A 24,731-nucleotide genomic window follows, 5' to 3' on the forward strand; every position below is an offset into this window, starting at 1 on the left:
ATTTCAGGGTTTCGGTGGTTTAGTTGGCCACTAACACCCGAAATTTGACTGACTTTTTGAACCTTGGATGTCCAAAAATTTTGTTTGGGTTAACTTTCCCCTTTTTGGGTAGAAAGCACTCCAGTGGAAGCCTTCCAATGCTAAAGGCGCAGGACAAAGTAAGCCCAACTAAAGAGAGGTAAAGGGCCAAGAAGTTGGGCTTGTAACCGACAACGCCATCCGGGCCAGGGAATCACAGCATAACTAGATTCCCTTGAAACATAAGATAGGGAAAAAGAAACAAAATGATTCTGCGAATCGATATATCATCAATACAACCCAATGAGGTAGGACCACTAACTCTACCTACAGCATACGACTCCAAACGCTGATTATCAGTCTTCAATTGAACCAAGTCAATACCCCGATCTAGAAGTTCATCATACCCTCGTTTAAAAGACTGGTATGGTAGTATTCTTCTCTCGTTGAGAGAAGTTTCGTTGAAAGTCAAAGCCACTCACAATAAGCTCTCCAGATCGACACATTTGAAAGATAAAAAGGAGTAATTTACAATGAAAAGAGGTGAGACGTACCTCCAAAGCCTGTTTAAAAAATATATTTGAGCTCCTTTAGCTAAATAGTCAGCTTGCAAATTCTTTGACTAAAAAAAAAAGGTCATGATAGCCTGAACTAAACTGCAAAAAAGCCCACCCAAGAGCACCACAAGCCTGCACCTTCAAAGAAAGTGCTATAAGTGTTTGATTGAGCTACCACAAAATGTCTTCCAACTCCACCACTGATGCCGAAATCCTTCTACCTGCCTTTGATTGAACTACCACAAAAGAGCGAGTAGGATTCCATAGAAAGAATGTCCAAAGTCCACTATGCTACAAAGAATGTGCTCCCAAAAGAAAAATGTTTGGCCTTCTTGTCATGTGACCATGGGCGTCCAAAAATAAGGTGGTAGGCTTTTAAAAGAACATCGCACAAAATCGATCAGTCCACCGACAGAATATATAAGCAATCGCCACTCATCGACTTTAATATTTGTGTTATTCAGCCATGCAGCCTTGTATGAATTTAAATGAGGTTTTATTTTTCAAAAGCAAACTATCTTTGAGAGTAGCATTATACTATACGTTATATTTATGCTCTTCACCACACATTCAAGGGTACACGTTTCCAAAAACTGATAAGGTGGATCCCCTGAATGTATAGTGGCAAAGCATGAGATAGCATTATGTTCCTTATTCAAACAGATATAGGAACCAGACTTTGTTCTCGATTCAATATGCTCACTACATTAGTTCAATTACCTAAAATCATTCACCAAATCACTTGAATTGTTGTTGCATTGCATTGGTGTCTTAAAAGTAGTATTACAATTTACAATTACAATTTATCTTCCTCATTATATAAAGGGTTTTCTGGTTTGGAGTGGGATAACATAGCAATTGGTTACTCATTTTCAATTACAACATCAACCTCGCGAGGATTATCCTCACTTTCACCACCAGGTTAACAATTCCTATTGTTGATGGTTCCTTCGATTCAAAAGCATGTTATCTTTGTGAATGTAGACTACCTGGTTTGGGAACTGAGTAGTTGAACATTAAGCACTGAATATCAAAAGCATTGTCGGAACCATGTCGGAGCAAAGAATATGATCGATTGATCCATGAGGCTGCAATCGAAGCTAGACAAGTACGGTGGGTGTTGGAAATAAGACATGGGCAGCAAGTATACGACTATATAGAATTAATAAGTAAACTAATTTGATTAGTGACACATAACATGTATGTTGAAGTTGTAAAAGAGATCCGCAACGCCATTATGAATCTTCAAGTATACGCACACACATGAGTTGAGTCGTACGAAAACATACTTTCCTTAAGTTATTTGAACGCCCTTTTATAGTGCAGCCCGGGTTGACCATGGAATCCTCACTTCGAAGATAAAACAACACATAGTCCCAATAGCATGCACTCCAAATGGCAACTACTCGTAAAGAACTTCTGAAGGTAATATTCACAAACCATCGACAAAACACACACACTTTGATAGAAAACAAGAAACTAAATGGTTGTTGTTAGAGCCATTAGGGACCAACTCTTCTTTTTATATAGAAGACGAAGAGACACATTTGAAGGATTATCTCCAAAGGATATGTCCCAAACCATGTCTTTTCCCTTAAGGCTTGTTTATTCAATATTTCGGAGTTGACCCATAATCACATCTCTAGCCCATCATGCTCCAAATCAGGCCCATTTTCGCATTTGAGAATTTGAATGGACCTCTTGATGTGTAAAATTGCATGATTCATACCCAAAACTCCAAATATTTGCTCAAGTCCTGAAAATTCATAAAATATGCAAAACAACATAAAACCCAAGGTAGCTCCACTCAAAGTATATAAAATACATGCTTTATGCCCTAAGATTTTACACATAAATGTGTTCAACAGATTCCCCCACACTTCGACTAAGCTTGTCCTCAAGCAAAAATAAAAGAAAAATACAAATGCAGGTAAGAAACTAATGCAACAAAATAATTCCTACTCACTTTCATAGGAATCATAGTTACACTTAACATGTGTAACAAGCCTTTAAACCACTAGGTTACCCCTAGAGGATGTGTTTTGTCTCGTGGATGTTTGCAGTGAATATACATCCAAAATTCCAATTCAGCTTAAAATAAAACATTGCAAATTCCAACTCTAACAATTGGTAAGTACTCATACAAGATCAATGGCTATGACAATTTTTCTCACCATTGATTTAAGATCCCCCACACTTGAACTTTATTACCACATATTGATTCTTGAGACTTAGCATATATCTCAATCAAAGACTAACTTTATATCTTCAAGTACACCTCTCCTTTAAGCAAAACCATTCATAAAGTAAGGGGACCAAGGACTAAGGTTTTGAAGTATTTTTGACCAAACAATTTTACCAAGGCATTGATGACACTTGTATTTATTTCTCTCTTTTCTTTTGAGTAGTGAACTCTACTTTACTCCACTACAGTTGGCTTGAATAACATGGTGGAGCAAACACCAGAAATCCAAGTTACTTTGTAGCTTTGCTTTGCATATGCCCACATAGATAGTGATGCGAGAGTTCTTTTCAATAATCTCCTTCCTAAGAGTTACAATAAAGTCACCTCGATTCCTGAGTCTGAGTGCCCTGTCTAGTTCCAAGGAATTCAACTTTTACTTTCTACTCATCTTTTTTTTTTGTTATGCCATACACAAAATTGATCTCAACTCCTAGCCAAAGAAACAAGGACCCACAAAACTCATAGATGGTTCAACGCCTTAAGTTAAGGGCCTTTTATTTTTTTAAGGAAAGTCTCATTTCAACATATATACAAGTTACCTTCCTCTCAACAAGGTTTTTATGTGTTCATGATGGGTACCAAAATCACTCTCATTTCACACATCATAGCAATTGAAAGAGTACGTACACTAACCAAAAGTCAAAGTTGAAATCTACAAAGAAGCTACACCCCCCTACACTTAAGTAATGCAATGTCCTCAATGCATGCATGAAAAGAAGAATAAGGGCAAGGCAAAAGAGGGGTATACCTTTCAGTCAAGATGTGTATATCATGGGAAGCTTTTGTGTTATCTTCAATAGCAATGTATGATAGAGAAGGCACTCCAAATAAGAAAAACCATGAATAGAAAAGTCATCCCTAAAGACTTCAAGAAAAACATTCACCATGTAAGAGAAAATTCTCATCATATGTTGAGGTTCTTTAAAAGGTTTAGCATCATTCATAATATTAATATGATGTTGTACAATGGAAAAACTTAGACCTTTGATATTTGTGATAGATCAACCCAATGCTTCTCTATTATCATTCAACGGTGTGATCAACTTTTATGCTTTGTCAGAAGTTAAATCAGAGCCAACAATGATAGGAAGAGTATTATCTTGTTCCAATAAAGTATACTTCAAGTTAGAAGGCAACTCTTTCAATTCTAGCTGGGGGGGGGGGGGGGTTCAATTATTGAGGGCTTGGGAGTGGAGATGGATATGGATAGAGGTTCAATAGGCTCCAAAGGTGTGTGAAAATTTAAGACTTCAGAAAAGAAAGTTTCACTATCATTATCCAACATATCCATACATTCTTGAAATTTAGAATCAAAATAAATCTCAAAGTTGGTAATTAAATCATTAGGAAAATCCAAAGACTCCTCAAGCATATTGATCTCTTCTTCTATTTGTGCTTGTTTCCCTATCCTAAACATATTAAACTCCACAGTTTGATTTCCAAAAGACAACCGTAAGAGACCATTTCGACAATTGATTAATGCATTACTAGTAGCCAAAAATGGTCTTCCTAGAATTATTGGGATTTCATCTTTGATTGAAAAAGGTTTAGTATCTAGCACATGAAATCAACTGGAAAATAAATTCTCCCACTTTCAGTAAAACATTGTCAACCATCCCTTTGGGAATCTTAATTAACTTATCTGCCAACTGAAGAGTAGTTCTAGTTGCTTTCAATTCTCTTAGTCCTAATTCCTTATAAACATGATAATGCAATAGATTCACAGTTGCACCAAGATCAAGTAAATCATGTTCAATGTGTGTATTTCCTATGACACAAGCTATGGTAGGGCTCCCTGGATCCTTATACTTGGCTGCTACAGGTTGAGTAATCATGGAACTAATGTTACCTACCAAGAATGCCTTTTTCGGAATGCTAGTGATTCTTTTATAAGTGCATAAATCTTTCAACACTTTTGCATAGGCGGGGATCTGGGATATGGCATCCTAAAGAGGGATATTCACTTCTATCTTTTTGAAGACATCAAAAATTTTCTCCATAGTTGCAGTCTTCTTCTTATTAACTAGACAACTAGGATAAGGAGCCATAGGAACATAAGGACTCTCATTTGAAATTTGCTCTTTTCTCATAGTTTCTGATAGTGGTTCACCAAACTTAGGTACTGCTAAAGCAACTGGCTCATCCTCAACTTCTATGGGTTCCTCAGACAAACTTTTATTTGGAGATACTTGAACATTCTCTTCATCACAGTGGTCACTAATCTCGCTCTTTTCATTAATATGTGACACCTGTTAAATACCCTTTCCCACTTCTCAATGCAGACACATAATTAACTGAAGCTAAAAAAGAATGGGAGGATTCAAGTTGGTTGACTTGATTTGGTGGTCTTTGTTGAATCTGAATCCTAGGATTTAATTCAGGTTGGCTAGGCATTTTACTTTTTCTCGCTCAGACTAAGCACTTGCAAGAGTGGAAATTTATTTTTCCATATTATGCATAGAAGTCATGAAGGTGCTGGAAAGTACTTCTATATTCTTCTCTAAGGAAGAGAGACGAGAAAACTCTGGATTGTTACCTCTGTTGAAACCAGGTGATGATTGATTTTGTGCAATGTGAGGCATATGAGGCACAATAGGTGGATTGACAGGCCTAGCTAAATTGGCATTCTGGAAATTTGGGGCTTGAGGGAACTGGACATTTGGATTATGAGAAAATTGGGCACTTTATTTTTGAGGGGCACCAAAGTGATTTTGTGTGGAATAATTGCTTAATCCATTTTGGTTTTGCTCTTGAGACCATGAAAAGTTAAGATAATTCTTCCACCCAGGATTGTACGTGTTACTGTACGGGTTTGGAAACATCGCACTGACATTTTCATGTTGGCCTCCAGAATAGCTAGGACATTCCTTAATTACATATGTAGGAGACTGACACCATGCACACATAGCAATAGATTTGTCAATAAAATGTGCTTGACTAGGTGGTGGTGGTGCAACTTTAACTACCAAAGTCTCTAACTTTTTCAAAAGACTATCTATTTGTGCTTCCTTATGAACTTGGCTATCAACAAAATATCCCCTACTAGTCCTTTCAGATTCTTGGGTTGACTCCCATTCTCTAGTTCTATCGGCTAGGTCTAAAAGAAATTCCCAAGCTTCGGAATCATCAGTGAATGATGTAAATCCTGTGGGGCACATAGATTCCAAAAGTTGCTTTGTTTGATAATCAATACCCTCATAAATTATTTGGCATAAATGCCATAATTCTATACAATGGTGAGGGCATTCTTGGAAAAGGCTTTGGAACCTCTCCACTACCTTAGCAAAGGACTCATTGGGTTTCTGTCGAAATTGAAGAATATCATTTCTTATTTTATTCGTCTTAAAGAAAGGAAAGAATTTCTTCAAGAATATGACAGGAAATTGTTCCCATGTGGTAATGCTATCCCTAGGTACGCTATAAAGCCACTTTTTGGCTTGGTCCTTTAATGCAAAGGTAATAAACCGTAGTCTTACGGCATCATCACTAAGTTGTTGTACCTTCATAAGGACACAAACCTCCTCAAACTCCCTAAGGAACAAATATGCATCTTGATCAGGTAACCCATGAAATTGGGGTAACATAGACAGATAGTGAGATTTAAGCTTAAAATTATTACCCCTTACATCAGGTAAACGTATACAGGAGGGTTGTGCAGATCTGGTTAGATAAAATCTATCTCTAAGACTCTTAGGTGGAGGAGGTTGAGGTAGGTCTTCCATGGTCAAGGTAGACACTCGGACAATTCTATTTGTGGAATCAGTTCAGACACACATGTACTAACCACCTAATGCAGTTAAAGGCTCTTATAAAAGAATGAGTAGGTTTTTTTTTTCCATTATTTTTATTTCTTTTATAATAAAGTACCTAAAGAAGAAAACAAAATAACAAAAACAAAAGGGAAAGTAGTGAATTTCCCACCACAAAGATGGAAACAATGATTCCAAAGCCGTAAGGTTGCTGTATAGCTGAGCGTGTATAGGTTTGACAACAAGGGAATCCATATAGTTTTCGGAGCCACCTACAATCGAATCCTAGGGATTCTGCAATAGAGTGGGGACTACTATACGTTTTTGTTTCTACTCAAGTTAAGAGTAATATCTTTGAAATTATTATTATTATTTTTAAATTTAAACACTTCGATTTTCCTAAGAATGAGAAAATTAAAATGGACTAATACCTCCCCGGCAACGGCGCCAAAAACTTGTTTGTGAAATTTAAAAGTAACCACAAACGCACGGTATTGTGTAGCTAACGGGTCGATCTCAAGGAGATATGCCACTTAGAATTCAACTTCTTAATAGTAATGCGAGAGTGGAATGATTCAATTTTTGTTAACTAATTAACTAAACTAAACGATCCTAATCTACACATCTAATGCAATCGAATTGAAATGAAAAATAAATTAAATACAATCAATGCATAAATAAAAGACAGGAAAAAAATGCGAACAATAAAAATAAAAGGAAAAGGGAAGTGATCCGAGTGTCAGCTCTGGATCAAGGGAAGGAGAGTATAACAATAATGACTTTGACCGTGGACCCTTTGTCGTAGCTTACAGTCCACCTGTCACATCCCCCCAGCCGGTACCCTAACTGGCATACCCAGGTGTGTGATCCACAGCCCCGAAGATTAAGTATCGAGGAAATCATCCTCTCACATATGCAATAACATAATCATGAACAGATAAAATCAAGTATGATATTATAAACAAAATATCAAATCAGGAAATGAATATCAGTATAATCAGAGTGCGGAAATGATACCAGATGTAATCACATAAAAAAGAAGTAGAGTGAGGCGGAAACTCACTCCACAGTTACAGTGGAAATGTAGTACGTAAGTCTAAAAAGAATTACAACTGAGTTTAAAGGAAAACGAGGAAAGAAAGTCAACAGAACTACGAGTTTTCAATCCTATAGATAACATCTTCAAAATAGTGGACTTCATCAATCCAACATAGATGTTCCAACTCTATGTTATGCCTAATCGTAGTACGCAACTTGATTGCTTGAGGGATCATCAGTGTGATCTTCATAGTTTCCAGTACTTTGCGTGAAGTACGCTTCATCAGTTTGCGCTTCATCGTACTATCCTTCATAGTAGTCAATACCTGTGGAATTATCTAACCAAAAAGATTGTACAAAAAGGAGTGAGTTCGAATGAACTCAGCAAGGCAAGTTAACTCATAACAACATAAATAACATACAACAGATCATAACAAGATGCAATGCAATATGAAATAGATAACGTATGTATGCATCTAAACTCTATGTATGTTGGTCTCTATTGGCAGACATGCTTTAAGTCATAGCACCATACTTCTTTGGATAGGTCTCAAACCACACATCATCAGTTGGTAATGGGTCCGGCATCCCTCGGGATATTCCATGGCTGGGGGTTAAATCACCTCTCTCTCACATAACCATTGGTCTAAGTACTGGTGCATGTCAGGGTTAAACCTAGCCCAATGCAAGTCATCTACTCAGTTACATCAACTCAGGTTCAGATACGTCCTTTCCTCGCCCCTGGCGATCCTTTCCGGTATCCTTTCCACTAGAGTCCTAATAGTCCCTGACTACAAACTCATCAACCCTATTGGTTATCCACATATGGTAAACGGGAAGCTCTCATGTCCCCTCACGGGTTGGTTACCGGTCTTGAGGGCCCATTAGCCCAAGTCTATCCATATGCAACCCTCTAATAAATGGCCCCCACAATGTGATTCCCATCCTCTCACGGGTTAGTTACCGGTCTTGAGTGCCCGTGAATCCCCATTGCTGCCACGGGTCATTCGGTCTCAATACCCTTCCGATTCGGGTCTGATATAACGGGGACATCCTAGCCAAACACTGCTAGACAACCCTAGGTATGACAATCAATGATTCGGGAAAGCGTCAATGGGCAACCCCGGAAACATCCCATACTATTTCCGATAATGTTCAAGGACAGAAGTGTCAAAAGGACACCTCCCAATCCCAAACCAAACTTAATCAAGCACATTCTCAGATCAATCATGACATTCATAATCAACAACTCATCATACAAAGAGAATGAAACAGCATAATCTAATCATTAAATAATATATAGTAATAAGCATTTCATATAGACTTAAATAATGAAAAAGAATAAACAAGTGAAGTGCTATTGTACTTACAGTAGTACATCAGAAATATAAAATGCAAGAACAGTAGTTAAACTCAGAGTTTCTTAAATTAGAAACTAAAGAGTACGCGATCTATGTTATCATGAAATAACTGTCCTTACCTCGATTATCGCTGAAGATAATCCAAAGATCAAAGAGAGAGACTCCAAACTTAGCAAATAAACCCCTAACAATCATAGATACAACATTAGGAAAGATGCCTAAAAGATCAGAGAGCAAACGAATCAAACTGAGCGAAAATGAAGCTACTGCCTTCATTGGTCGATTGATTGGTCTACTGACTCAGTCGACCAATCAATCGACCAACAGAGTTAGTATGAAGCAAGTACGAGAATTCTGACCCAAAACTCAATCTGCAAGGTTCGGAACTTCACGAAACTTGGAGGAAAACTATATGATAGTATTCTAACACTAAGGGAATAAAGATCGGGCACTAATAGTGATCAAAAACATTACCTTCAATTAAAATCATGGCTTTCCCCAATTGGGAGAAAGGACTCGAATTCGATGAAAATACACTATGGAAATCACAGCAAAGGCAAAGGATGATTAAGATCTCATCCAAGAAAAAGGAAATCAGAATTAGATTCAAGTACACCATGAAAATTAGATTTAAATGGTTACGAAATCAGATCCATGAGAAGAACTAGGGTTTCAAACGAATCTGACAAGAGTTAGGGTTGAGATCTCTATGCTGATCATAAACCCTAAAGAAAAGAATCAGATTACGGAAGAGATGGTTGCAAGAATGCAGCATCATCTTCCCAATCTCAGTCAAGAACAAGATCGAAGAAAGAATAATTTATATTATAGAAGAGATACTAACCTTAGACTGGCAGATCGTAGATGAGAGACTTCAGATCTGGTAGAGGGATCTTCGAAATCACTGAAAAGAGTTTCAAACGAGTCTTCCCACGTTCTCAAAGTGTTTTGGAGGCAGAGGATACTAAGAAACACGAAGTGTGTCTAAATAGAGAGTGAAAAATCCTAAAATTGGAGTTTCTCGAATTTAACACACCATTGGTTGATTGATTGGTCTACTGACCTAGTTGACCAATGATAAGTTGATTTCATGCATATTATTTTATATGATTAATTAACTATATTTCCATGTATTTACAATTGTTTTATATCAATTTACCCTAATATGATATGAAAATGAATATGTTGCACATTTCCTTTAATTTCTATAATTTTGGTGATTTTATATATTTCCTAACAAATTCTAATAAAGATTTATTACTTTTACATGTAGGAAATTATCAATCAAATCTGGGTATTATTGCAAGAGTCCTACTTCAAGTCAAAAACATAAAGAGAATGAGTCCTTGCATGCTTCTACGTTTTATTTCCTATTTAGGATTTGATCAAAGAAGGGAAAAGAGGAAGAAGAATCCAATTCAAATAAGAAGGATAGAAGAATCCCGATTTTGAGTGTCTCTGTCCAGTTTTGATCAAGATATTCATCGGATGGTCATATGGTGTCCGATCGAGCTGATTTTTGGAGGAGAGCTTCACAACATCTTGGTCTTCAAATCCAACGGTGGGATTATGCATTGGAGATCTCTAAGTTAGTCCGATTTATACATCAAAACACTCCTTGGTTAAGTCAGATAAGAACTCTGAGTTTGATTCAAACTCTTTGTTTAATTAATCTATAAAAGGATAGCAAAGCCAAGGAACTGAAGGAGGACGTTTTTGGAGCTTTGGAGGAGCGGAGAGATCGAACCAGGAGACGTTGGTTTGCTTGGGAGATCTGAATCTTGGGAATAAGTTTTTCTTGATCTTCTTTCAATGTTCTTGAACTCCTCTGTAATGTTTTTAGTTTCTAGTATGAACTAATTTAGTTTTTCTAGGGATCAGATGTAGCCTATCTTTGAATTCCCACTCTTGACTTCATCAATATAATTTTGAATATTGTTTCCCTTGATTGAGTTTTTACTTCTATTCTTCATGCTTTTGATTAATTGGCCACTAATCAACTGATTTGTTAATCATAATGAACTGAGAGGGGATTTATGTGTTTAGTTCATTGGAGTAAAAGCCATGAATTACATGTAGGATAGATATATACTTACATGGTTTGTGTAGTTGTTACATGGGAATCCACAGAATTTAATGATTTCTCAGTTGTTGTAACCCACATAGAAATATAGTGGGTTAGCAATTGAGGGAATTTCTATTAGTACTCGAGAGAGACTAATAGATAGGAAAGGGAATCTCGACTATCAATCAGGAAAATATTTCTCAAATTATAAAGAGGGAGAAAAGGGTGGGAATGCTTAGTTATGGTGAAATCTGACCCCTAGGTCTTTAGCAATTAATAATCTCAATTTAACTTTCAATTTGCAATATAGTCTAGAATAATTATCTTTCTTATTATTTGTTCAAATAAAATTGGTATAATTAATTTGGTACTTAATCTATAGTCTTCGAGGGATCGATCTTTTATCATTATATTACTTGTTACGATAGCGTACACTTGCGTTGTACTTTTTCACAACAACCAATCAGTCGAACTATATGTGTTAAAATTTATTTGGGAAGTGGAGGATGATATGAATAATATTATTCGGGGGTTTTTTTTTATATATCAAAGGGATATGTGGGGGGGTAAGGCCTGCTAACAAAGTAAGATAAAATACAATACTCCTCCTACCCCTCTAATCTCATCTTGGCAGGATGCAGCTTCCTTTCTAAATTTGCACAGACCTCCAAGTATGGAACTCCATCATCAACATCCATGGATTTAGAGTCAAACACCATGTCTTCTACTGAGATGGCCCATAGCTGGCTTCTTCCTTTACTCCGGGTCTTCAGACCTAAAAACAACCGGGTTTCCGAGTCAAGGTTAGGGTTAGGATAGGGCTGGGTTTCACACCACCGATCGGGGGAATGGATATTAAAGAAAAAAAATAGTGCAGAAAGTAAATAACAAAGCAATAAAAGGAAAAGGAAGCCTTAACCAAAGAGAGGCACGACTGTAGGCATCTCTGATCAAGGATCCAGGGGAAAGGAGAACAATAAATAAATGATGAAAGTAAATTGTAGAAAGTAAATAATAGAAAGTAAATTGCAGAAAGTAAAATGGAAACCTTAACCAGAGAGAGGCACGACTCTAGGCATCTCTAATCAAGGACCCAGGGAAAGGGAGAACAATAAATAAATGCTAAAAGTAAATCCTAAATTAAGAATATGGAGTAGAAGCGGGAATGGAGGGAGGAGAGAAGATTAATAAAGAAGGTTACTTACTTGCGAATTGAACAAACGATTCGAATCTCAACCAACCCTAACAACCGGATCTAGATCTAGAATGATCTAAATCTGCAATTGCTAGACCCAGAGAAAAACGAATCTAAAAACTTGAAACTTGAACTTGAATTGCATTACATAAAAAAAATTAAACCTAAACATTCAATCTAGAAATTAAAATCTCACAAATGCAAGCAGAGAAAACTAGAGAAAGCCTAAATAAACTGAAGAGAGACAAAAACTCGTTTGTGAAATTTAAAAGTAACCTCAAGCGCACGGTATCGTGTAGCTAACGGGTCGATCTCAAGGAGATATGCCACTTAGAATTCAACTTCTTAATAGTAATGCGAGAGTGGAATGATTCAATTTTTGTTAACTAATTAACTAAACTAAACGATCCTAATCCATACATCTAATGCAATTGAATTGAAACGAAAAATAAATTAAACACAATCAATGCATAAACAAAACACAGGAAAAAAAATGCAAACAATAAAAATAAAAGGAAAAGGGAAGTGATCCGAGTGTTAGCTCTGGATCGAGGGAAGGGGAGTATAATAATAATGACTTTGACCGTGGACCCTTTACCGTAGCTTACAGTCCACCGATCGGGGGAATGGATATTAAAGGAAAAAAAACAGTGCAGAAAGTAAATAACAAAGCAATAAAAGGAAAAGGAAGCCTTAAGCAAAGAGAGGCACGACTGTAGGCATCTTTGATCAAGGATCCAGGGGAAGGGAGAACAATAAATAAATGCTGAAAGTTGGAAGAATTCTGATATTTGGTTTTGAATGCTCAAGACTTCATATTAGCTTGAGTATTGTATTTATAGTGTAATCAATTACATGAATAGGAAGTTGAAATATACAGGGAAACAAACTTAAACAGAATACCAACTCTTAAGTAACCAAGTGAAATATAATTCAAACTTTAAACTAAAGATTTTGTCTCTCACTCAAACTCTGGTTTATCATCCCCCGCAAACTATGGGGTGGTAGCCACAATAGTTTGGAGCGTAGCCAGAGAAAAGTTGATGTAGGTAGACCTTTGGTAAAAATTAAAAAAATAATAATAATAAATCTAAAAATGTGATACGCCCACGTTGTTGTTGGTAGTGCTGCTGCTGTAGAGAAGATTGCGGTTGTTGTTGTTGTAGCCAGTGGTGTTGTGGTTTTGGCTTTAGAATCGGTTGTGGTTGTGGTTGCAGAGTCTGTTATTGTTGTGGCTGTATAATCAGTTGTGGTTGTGGCTGCAAAATTGGTTGTATTTGTGGCTGCAGAGTATGTAGTGGTTGTGGCTGCATTGTTTGTTGTGGTTGTGATTGCTGTAGAGTCTATTGCATAAACCAATTGTGCTCTGTTGTGGTTGTGGTTGTCACAGTATTGTAAAGCTTAAACTAAAAGAAGAATTAAAATTGCATAAACGAGAAGAAGAATTAAACCAGGTGGCTCATACTGGTTTTGTGATTGATTACTATGCAGAACTTGAGAATTGGGCTCAGATTGCGGCTGACATGGATAACATTGATTTATAATGATCTGAGGCTGCATTGCAGCTGGTTGGATCTATTCTTTGTGGGGAGGCATGCCCTATTGTTGAGGCTGCTGAAGTTGTGGATGCCCGTGGAAACCATAATTGGCATCTCCAGTAGATTGTTTAGTTTTGTTCATACGACGCCATTATGGCTTCCATGAGGAAACTACTGCCATTGAGAAGTTTGAAAGGGAAGAAAAAAAAAAATTGCAGGGTTTTAGGATCAGTGGTTGTGATACCATGAAAGAATTCTGATATTTAGTTTTGAATGCTCAAGACTTTACACTAGCTTGAGTATTGTATTTATAGTGTAATCAATTACATGAATAGGAAGTTGAGATATACAGGGAAACAAACTTAAACAGATACCAACTCTTAAGTAACCTAGTGAAATATAATTCAAACTTTAAACTAAAGAGTTTGTCTCTCACTCAAACTCTGGTTTATCAAAAGTAAATCCTAAATTAAAAATATGGAGGGGTAGATAGAAGCAGAAATGGAGGGAGGAGAGAAGATTATTGAAGAAGGTTACTTACTTGAGAATTGAACAAACTATTCGAATCTCAACCAACCCTAACAACTAGATCTAGATCTAGAATGATCTTGATCTAGATCTGCAATTGCTAGACCCAGAGAAAAATGAATCTTAAAGCTTGAAACTTGAATTTGAATTGCATTACATAGAAAAATTAAACCTAAACATTCAGTTTAAAATTTTAATTCTCACAAATGCAAGCAAAGAAAACTAGAGAAAACCTAAATAAACTGAAGAGAGAAGAAAGAGTGCTTCTACTAAGCTCTAAAAAACATGTTCTCCCTTGATGGAGTATGCTCTCCTTTCATAGAATTTACATGGGATATGAGGCACGGCTGAATTTGAATAAAACTCAAAGTTCTTATCTGATTCAACCAATTAGGATTTTGGCGTACCAATCAGAAGGACTTAGAGCTATCAAATACATAATTACACCGTTGGATTTTAGGATTAAGAAGTCGTAAAGCTCTCCTCCAAAAATCAGCTTGATTGGACACTGGATGACCGTTCGATGAAGGGCTTGATCGAAACTGGACAGAGACATTCAAAAACGGGATTTTTCCTCTTTTTCTTTTTGAATATAATTATTTTTTCTCCTCTTCTTTCTTTGACCAAGTCCCAAATAGGAAATAAGATATTAAGATATGCAAGGACTCTTTTTCTCCATTAGGACTCTCTCAATAATATCTCTGAAAGATTTGATTAATAATTTATAATCTCAGTAGATCAAAATTTGCTTCTTTATCTTTAAAATACTTTGGAGTCGGCCCATAATCACATCTCTGGCCCATCATGCTCCAGGTCAAGCCCATTTTCGCATTTGAGAATTTGAACGGACCTCTTGATGTGTAAAATCGCATGTTTAATACCCAAAACTCCAAATATTCGCTCAAGTCCTGAAAATTCATAAAATCTGCAAAAACAACATAAAACTCAAGGTAGCTCCACTCAAAGTGTGTAAAATGCATGCTTTATGCCCTAAGATTTCACACATAAATGTGCTCATCAGATTCCCCCACACTTAGACTAAGCTTGTCCTCAAGCAAAAATTAAAGAAAGATACAAATGCAGTTAAGAAACTAGTGCAACAAAATAAATTCAAACTCACTTTCATAGGAATCACGGTTATACTTAGCATGTGCAACAAGATTTTAAACCACTAGGTAACTCCTAGAGGACGAGTTTTGTCTCGTGGATGTTTGCAGTGAATATACATCCAAAATTCCAATTCAGCTCAAAATAAAACATTGCAAATTCCAACTTTAACAATTGGTAAGTACTCATACATGATCAATAGCTATGACAATTTTTCTCACCATTGATTTAAGATCCCCCACACTTGAACTTTATTACCCCATATTGATTCTTGAGACAAAGCATATATCTCAATCAAAGGCTCACCTTATATCTTTCAAGTACACCTCTCCTTTAAGCAAAACCACTCATAAAGTAAGGGGACCAAGGACTGACGTTTTGAAGTATTTTTTACCAAACAATTTTACCAAGGCATTAATGACACTTTTATTTATCTATCTCTTTTCTTTTGAGTATGAACTCTGCTTTACTCCACTACGGTTGGCTTGAATAACATGATGGAGCAAACACCAGAAACCCAAGTTACTTTGTAGCTTTGCTTTGCATATGCCCACATAGACAGTGATGCAAGAGTTCTTTTCAATAATCTCATTCCTAAGAGTTTCGATCAAGTCACCACGATTCCTGAGTCGGAGTGCCCTATCTAGTTCTTCTTCTTCTTCTTCTTCTCTCTTTTTTTTTTTTTTTTTTTTTTTTTTTTTTTTTTTAATTTGAAACTTTTGTCATGCCATAGAAGAACTTGATCTCAACTCCTAGACAAAGAAACAAGGACCCACAAAACTCATAGATGGTCAAATGCCTTAAGTTAAGGGCCTTTTCTTTTTCTAAAGTAAGTCTCATCTCAACATACATACAAGAATAGGGTTTTTATGTGTTCACGATGGGTACCAAAATCACTCTCATTTCACACATCATAGCAATTGAAAGAGTATGTTCACTAACCAAAAGTCAAAGTTAAAATCTACAAAGAAACTATACCCCCTACACTTAAGTAATGCAATGTCCTCAATGCATGCATGCTAAACAAGGAAGACAAATGAGGGGTATACTTTTCAATCAAGATGTGCTTATCATGTGAAGCTTTAGTCTTATCTTCAATATCAATGTATGATGGGGAAGGCACTCCAAATAAGAAAAACCATGAATAGAAAAGTCATCTTTAAAAATCTCAAGAAAAACATTCACAATGTTAAAGAAAATTCTCGTCATACGTTGAGGTTCTCTAGAAGGTTTTGCATCCTTCATAAGATAAATATGATGTTGTTCAATGGAAGAACTTATACCTTTGACATTAGTGATAGACCAACTCAATGCTTTTTTATTATCATTCAATAGTGTAATCAACTCTTCTGCTTTGTCAGAAGTTAAATTAGAGACAACAATGACAGAAAGAGGATTATCTTGTCCCAAGAAAACATACTTTAAATTAAAAGGCAACTCTTTCAATTCTAGTTTGGAAGATTCAATTATTGAGGGCTTGGGAATGGAGATGGATAGGGGATTAATAGGCTCTAAAGGTGTGTGAGACTTCAGAAAAGAAAGTTTCACTATCATTATCCAACATATCCATACATTCTTGAAATTCAGAATCAAAATCAATCTCAAAGTTGGTAATCAAATCATTAGGAAAATCCAAAGACTCCTCAAGCATAATCTCTTCTTTTATTTGTGGTTGTTTCCCTATCCTAAACATATTAAATGTTGGATTTTGTTTTTAAAAGAAAATAATAATATAATATAATATACTATATAGATAAGTTTCAAAATCATTAAAACTCTATCTCCCTAGTTTTGTTTTTAGGACTCTTGTTTGTTCTTACTCTATAGGACTCTTCTGGATGTATATTAGGTGATTTAGATTACCATATGTGTTTAGTCCCACATTGGATGGAGCTAATGATTATATGATTATAATCTGGAACTTGAAGAACCCAATCTGGAACTTGAAGAACCCAATAAGCCCATTGAGTTGTCCGCCGCCGAGGGAGCGGCCTTAGAGAGGATTACCCGGGTTGAGGGGGATTCAGCCGCACTTCATGGGTACTCTTCTGAGTATCCATCTATCTTACAGTTGTGGGGTCTCTCTCCAGGTGAGCCCCTTTTTCTTTGAAGTTCTTACATTTTTTTTATTCTTTTATTTTGTTTCTTCTAATCTTCTTTGTTTGTTGTTGTAGTGGCCAGCAAATTGGATATCAATGCTCTTCGGGCTGCTGCCGGTGGTTGCACCAAAGAAGCATTCGCCTGTAAGCCAGCCAAGAAGACTGCTACCAAAGAGGTTGGTCCCGTTGTTCAGGCTCTAAGCGCTCCTAGCTCGGCAAACCCTTCTGGATACTTGAATAAAAGTTCCAAGAGAAGTGCTACTGCTAGTCTCGCAGGGGGTCCTCCCGAGGTTGGCGTCCCTTAAGTGTCCCCTTCTAGCCGTTTGGGCAAACCTACAAAGAGGCCTCGGGCTCCTGAGGACACTGCTGAGGAGTTTGCCAGGGCCTCTCCCGTCTTCGTTCCCGAATGGGACCTGACTTCCAATGACACTGTTCTTGGGGATCCCAATGCTGCCCGATCTTGGCTTCTTGAAGGGATGGTCCCGTCAGATCGTCAGAATCTGAGAACTCTTCCTAATGACAAGTTTTATGCGAATGCTTATAGGTAATTCCTTCTTCCGTTATTCGGCTATGTAGCTTTTGATGTAAATTTTGTAACTTGATATTCCAAACTTGCTTCAGGTACTTCTCGGGGGGAGCACATTACATGGGAGGATGTATGATTCGTTTTGAGCATCTCGTTGATCAACTTCAAGAAGTTGAGAAGGTCCATAGTCAAGTCAATGTTGAGCTTTCCGGTATGAGGAAGAAGGTCGAGTCTTAAAATAAGCAGGATGAAGAGAAGAGCCTGAGACTAAGAGAGATATCAGAAAGAAACTCAGTTCTTGAAGAAGAGCTTTCTCGAGCCAAAAAAGACCTGGAGGAGGCTCTTAAGGAGAAGGAGGAGTCTCTTAAGGAGAAGGAGGAGTTTGCACGCGGGAAAGAGGATATGGAGTCCCTTGTTCTCCCAGCTTCGTTCGAAGTGCATGCTGGGAAGCTTCCCGTTAGTGCTGACAAAGTTCCTAACCTCGTCCAAAAGGAGATTATCACTTCCTACTTTGGCACTACTCAATTCAAGAAACTTCAAACTGACCTTTCTATCACTTCCTATCGTCTGGGTCTTAACGATGCTTTCACTGCTGTTCTTCAACAAGTTGATCTTCCTCGCCCCAAGGAGTTATCTGGGATGCTGGACGGGAGGGTATATGAGAAGCTTGAGAAAGCTTTGCCCGAGGGGGTTCAGTGCAAGGAACCGTTTAGCCCTCCCGACACCCTCCTCTATGTTGATGAATATGAAGAAGAGGGTTCTATAGATAGTTCTGAAAGGGAGACTTCTGTGGTTAAGGAAACTCCTAAAGACGAGTTTGAAACTGAGCCAACCCTACGCCTTCCTAAAGAGCAAGACCCTCCCGAGAATTAGCTTTCTAATGTGAAATAAAAACTTGTTTTTATTTCCCCGCATCTTGTTTCTACAACTTGTTTCTGTAATATTGGTCATCATGGCCATATATTTTGAAGTTTAAATTGATGGCGTTGTTACCTTTCAACTTTGTGATTGCTTGCTTACTACTGAGGTGTTATGCTTTTCTTTCTCCCGAGTGTCTCCCGAACGTGACCCTAAGTATCTTTCGGATTTTACCTTGAGTGACGCCCCTAGCATAATGCCTTAGTTTAATCTAGTTTCAGAAAAATCTTCTTTGATTTTCTTTTCTAAAGAAAACTCTGAGATTTCTCCCGAGAGGCTACCTGAGTGACTTCCCGAGCGTTATGCCTTAGAGAATTTTATCTTCTGATAAGATCTTCTTGGGTCTTCTTTTTTGGAGAAAACTCTGAGATTTCTCCCAAGGCGCTACCCGAGTGACTTCCCAAGCGTAATGCCTTAGAGAAATCTATGCTTTGAAAACCTTCTTTGGGTCTTTGTTTCAGAAGAAAACTCTGAGATTTCTCCCGATCGAGTGTCTACCCGACTGACTCCCTGAGCATAATGCCATAGAGAAATTTACCCTTTGAAAAATATTGAATCTCTCTTGGGGCTCTCCTCTTTTTTAAGAACGCTCTCGGGTTCTTGAACTTGTTATAATTCAAAAACTCTCTTGGGCTCTTCTTACTTTGAAGGGCACTCTCGGGTTCTTTGAATTTGTTATAAGTCAAGAACTCTCTTGGGTTCTTGATGTGAAGAGCTCTCTTGGGTTCTTGAACTTTTGTTAAGTCAAGAACTCTCTTGGGCTCTTCTTACTTTGATGGGCGCTCTCGGGTTCTTGAACTTTTTATAAGTCAAGAAATCTCTTGGGCTCTTCTTACTTTGAAGGATGCTCTTGGGTTCTTGAACTTTTTATAAGTCAAGAACTCTCTTGGGCTCTTCTTACTTTGAAGGACGCTCTCGGGTTCTTGAATTTGTTATTAGTCAAGAACTCTCTTGGGCTCTTCTTAATTTTTAAGAACACTCTCGGGTTCTTGAATTTGTTATAAGTCAAGAACTCTCCTGGGTTCCTCTTTCTTTGGGGAAGCACTTGTGAATTCTTCACTATAACCTTCTTCATGGGAAAAAGGATATAAAAAATGGAGACGTAGATTTTATTGAAAATCAAATGGTCGTTCGACTTGCTCGCAAATGATACATAACTTGACTAATTCTACTGATAGAATTTTCGGAGATTCATAGAATTCCAAGTTCGGTCTATCGTCTCGCCTGTGGCTAAATTTTTTAGCTTGTAGGTCCCCAGCTTTGTTTCTTTTTTGACGACATACGGCCCCTCCCATGTTGGTGAGAGCTTCCCTTGGTTTCTTGGGTCGGATGCCACAACTTTGCGAAGAACTAAGTCACTCGGATGATGTCTTCTATTCTTCACCCGAGTATTGAAGTATCCTGCTACTCGATTTTGATATGTTTGATTTCGATATTCAGACATGCTTCGTACTTCATCAATAAGATCTAAGTTACTCTTTAAGCCTTCTTCGTTTGCTTCTTCATCGAAGTCTGTGTACCTCTTCGACCCTGCTAATACTTCGACTGGGACAAGTGCCTCGGTGCCGTAAGCCAACCAAAAAGGAGTTTCTCCCATAGGAGTTCAGGCTGTAGCACGATATGACCAAAGGACGCTAGGTAGTTCTTCTACCCACTTGGCCCGACTTGTCTCCATACGTTTCTTTATTCCGTCCAAGAGCGTTCGATTGGTTATTTCGACCTACCCATTGCTCTGCGGATATGCCACGGATGACGTTCAATGCTCAATATGGTATCTTTCACAAAATTGAAACCTGCTCCAACAAATTGTTTTCCGTTATCGGTCACAAGGATCTTTGGAACTCAGAATCTGTAGATGATCCTATCTTGAAAGAACTTCTGCATTTGCTTCTCCATAATGGTCGAGAGAGGTTCGGCTTCCACCCACTTAGTGAAATAATTGATTGTGACAACCAAATATTCCCTATTATTGGTGGCCCTTGGGAGCTTTCCCACCAGATCCATCCCCCACATGGAGACAAATGTAAGTGGGACAGCCGGAGTTCTCGGAATAGATGCATGAAGTTGACATTGCTTGCATTTTTTGACATAATCCACGGCGTCCTTCTAATAGTCGGCCAATAAAGCCCTTGGCGTATTATTTTATGGGCCAATGCCTGACCCCTCATATGCGCTCCGCATATTCCTTCGTGTACTTCGGCTAAGGCATATTGAGCTCGAGAAGGGCAACACATTTTAGACGAGGTTATGTGACTGATCTTTTATAAAGTTGCTCTTCTTGGATGGTGAACTTCAATGCTTGATTCTTAATTGCCTTAGCTTCCTTGATGTCTTCAGGAAGAATATCATTCTTCAAATATGTAATAATTGGATCCATCCAACTAGGTTTGTCTTCAATATCCATCACCTTGACCTCTCGAATACTAGGAATCTCTAATTGCTCAATATAGACGGCTGAGCCTAAGGTTGAATATTTGGATAAAGCTAGCTTGGATAACTCATCTGCTACTTCATTTTCCTTTCTTGGGATTTGTTTTATTTCGAGTTGATCGAAATAATGGCAACATCCATCAATTTTGGCCAAGTAATTTGCCATTCTTGTTTCTTTCGCCTCGTACACACCATGAACTTGATTCACGGTCAATTGAGAGTCACTTCGGACTTCTAATTCTCGAACTCGTAAGGCTCGGGCAAGTCTTAGACCTGCTAGAAGGGCTTCATACTAAGCCTCATTGTTGGAGGCTCTGAAGTTAAATCTTAGAGCATAATGGATTGTGAACCCGTCTGGGCTAATGCTGCTCCACTCCCCAAAGAGTGCTCGAGCCGTCAACATACAAAATCCATATTTCCCGACCGAGTTGGTCTTCTTCTCCCGAAGTGGATATGTTACTCTCAAGAACAAAATCAGCTAATACTTGCCCTTTGATAGCTGGATGAGTTCTAAACTCGATTTGGTATTCGATTAACTCAATAGCCCATGTTACCATCCTTTCCACTAAGTCCAGTTTCTGTAGGATCTTCTTCAATGGGAAGTTGGTCAATACTACAATTGGATGTGCTTGGAAATATGCCCTGAGTTTACGAGACGCGGTTACAAGAGCTAAGGCTTGTTTGTCCACATCCAGATATCGCATCTGGGCATCCACAAGAACATGACTTATGAAATAGATGGGGTTTTGTGAAGTACCTTCTTCCTTTACTAATACCGCGCTTACTGCAGCTGATGAAATGGCTAAGTACGTGAATAGTTGTTCTGCAGGTGAAGGTCGAGCTAAGAGGGGCGGTGACCCGAGCTTCTCCTTCAACTTCTCGAATGCTTGCTGACACTCTTCGGTCCATAACGTGTCCTTAGCCTTCCGAGGTCCTTGAGAGCCTTGAAGAAGGGCAAACATTTTTCACCCGATCTTGAAATGAATCTGTTTAATGCGGCTACTCTTCCAGTTAGGCATTGAATATCACGAACCGTCTTTGGTGATTCCATCTCAATCAAGGCTTTGATTTTTTTTGGGTTTGCCTCAATTCCCCTTTGAGATACCATAAATCCAAGGAATTTCCCGAAAGAAACACCAAACGCACACTTCTTTGGATTTAATTTCATCTGATATGTTCTCAACGTATCAAAGACTTCTTCAAGATCTTCCAAATGACTTCCTCGGACTATACTTTTGATGAACATATCATCAACGCATACTTCCATATTCCTTCCAATCCGGTCTTTGAAGACCTTATTTACCACTCTTTGGTAGGTTGCCCCGACGTTCTTCAACCCGAAGGGCATTACTTTGTAGAAGTAGCTTTCTCGATCTGTCATGAAGGCCGTGTGCCTCTTGTCCTTGGGATTCATCATAATCTGATTGTATCCAGAGTAAGCGTCCATGAAGCTCAATATTTCATGTCCCGCTGTGGCATTGATCAACAAGTCGATCCAAGGAAGTGGATAGCAAACCTTTGGGCATGCTTTATTCAAGTCTGTGTAATCCATACACATTCTCCATTTGCCGTTGGATTTCTTCACCATTACAACTTTTGCTAACCAAGTTGGGCATTCTATCAGCTTGATGAAACCCAATTGCTCTAGCTTCTCCACTTCCGTCCTGATGGCGGCATGTTTCTCGAGCGAAAAATTTTGCCTTTTTTGGATCATTGGAATTGCATCTTCTCTAATCCACAAACTATGTTATGCAATTCTTCGATCAATTCCTGGCATGTCTTCGGTCAACCATTTGAATACATCAAGATTGTTTTAGAGAAATTCGGTCAGTTCTTCCTTGAAGTCTGAAGACTGTTCTGAACCGATCATGGTTCCTCTCTCAGGAAAATCCGGATGAAGTTGAATTCGCTCAAGCTTCTCAATAGGTTCGGCTCTTTGCATAGCTTCTTCATCCCGATCATCTCGAACTTCTATACTCATTGTATTGCCCGATCTCTCGGATCTTCTTACTTTCTTGAGATAACTCAGATAGCACTGTCTTGAAAGTCGCTGATCAGAAGAGCACTCCCCGACTCTTGCTGTTGTTGGAAACATCAACTTCATATGCATTGGAGAAACCACAGCCCCCAAGGCATTAAGAGTTGGCCTTCCAAGCAAGACATTGTATGCTGAGAGGTCCCAAACTACCATGAAGGTTGATTGGATGACAGCATCCCGAGGGGATTCCCTGATTCTTAAATCCAACTGAATGGTACCTTCGTATATGGCAGATGACCCGGCGAATCCATATAGATGAGTCCCACATGGAGTCATCATCTCATCTTCAAATTTTAACTTCTTAAATGCTTTGTAGGATAATAAGTCGGCAGAGGACCCCGTGTCCACAAGGACTAGGTGAACTTCACAATTCGCCAATTTCACTTTGATAACTATAGCATCATCATGAGGAGAAGTTATGCCCTTGAGATCTTCATCCATGAAGGTTCTTGGATCTGGACATAAGTCATTTCTTCGTTTTCTTGGCAACTGCATCGATCCCACGAACCACGCTTTTTGTTTAGCCTTCTTAATGGATTCCTCGGTCGGATTTCCCAAAACAATATAGATAGGAGAGTCTTCCCAGTGGTCTGGCTTCTTCTCGGGATGCTTATATGCCCGCTCAGGACTTTTGGATCTGGATCTTTTGGTTGCTCTTGGTGGAGACTTCTCTCGATCTTGTCGCTTCCTTTGAAGATATTTTTCAAGATGACCTCCTTGGATGAGTTTCTCGATCTCAACCGTGAGATTTCTACACTCATCCGTATGGTGGCCATAGTCCTTGTGAAAGCAACAATACTTAGTCATATTCCTATCTTCGGGTCGGGCTCTAAGCTTACCCGGCCACTTCAAAAGGTCTTTATCTCGAATTTGCAATAGGATTTCTAACCTCTTAGTATTGAGAGGTGTAAAGTCCTCATTGGCGAGTCTTTCTTTCCAACTTCCTTTTTTGTCATCTTTTCCCCAAGCGTTTGAGTTTTGACCTTTTTCTCCATAATTCTTCTTCTCCTTCACTCCTTTTGTGGACTCTTAGCAAGCTTCAATAACTTCTGCAACCGTCGCTTGCTTTTGACATTTCTTGAGAAGGGCTCCGTAAGTCTTGGGTTTATCTTGAAGTAACACTTCTAGCAAGCGTCGTTGAGTTATTCCACTCCATAATGCATTGTATGCCACCGTATCATCCAATTCAACTTCAATTGCCACTTTATCAAATCTTAGGAGATAGTCACGAACAGACTCATTCGGCTTTTTTCTAATGGCAAAAAGGCTATCTGCTGTCTTCTTACTCCTAATACAACTTCGAAACCGAGCAATGAACT

General features: G+C 38.3%; 1 protein-coding gene and 1 non-coding gene across 2 annotated transcripts; one reads left to right on the top strand and one right to left on the bottom strand.

The window, feature by feature from the left end:
- The first annotated feature begins 6,048 nt into the window (after nt 1–6,048).
- LOC149015736 (small nucleolar RNA R71) lies at nt 6,049–6,155 on the top strand. Its single transcript, XR_016173777.1, has one exon. It is a non-coding gene; the product is annotated as a small nucleolar RNA R71 (small nucleolar RNA).
- Nucleotides 6,156–23,399: 17,244 nt separating this feature from the next.
- LOC149015737 (uncharacterized) lies at nt 23,400–24,219 on the bottom strand. Its single transcript, XM_089156584.1, has 2 exons — nt 23,563–24,219; nt 23,400–23,453 (listed from the first exon to the last, which is right to left on the bottom strand). The coding sequence occupies exons 1-2, from the start codon at nt 24,217–24,219 to the stop codon at nt 23,400–23,402; spliced, it is 711 nt and encodes a 236-aa protein (XP_089012710.1).
- Nucleotides 24,220–24,731: the final 512 nt, after the last annotated feature.

This window comes from Hakea prostrata, chromosome 5 (assembly GCF_041222555.1).
Source record: "Hakea prostrata isolate BN-2017 chromosome 5, UWA_Hpros_2, whole genome shotgun sequence".
NCBI lineage: Eukaryota > Viridiplantae > Streptophyta > Magnoliopsida > Proteales > Proteaceae > Hakea > Hakea prostrata.

Coding starts and splice junctions, on each gene's coding strand:
- LOC149015737 (XM_089156584.1), bottom strand. CDS start 24,219: ATGACTAAGTATTGTTGCTTTCACAAGGACTATGGCCACCATACGGAT. Junction 23,454..23,562: donor TCATCCAATCAACCTTCATG/GTAGTTTGGGAC, acceptor TTCCAACAACAG/CAAGAGTCGGGGAGTGCTCT.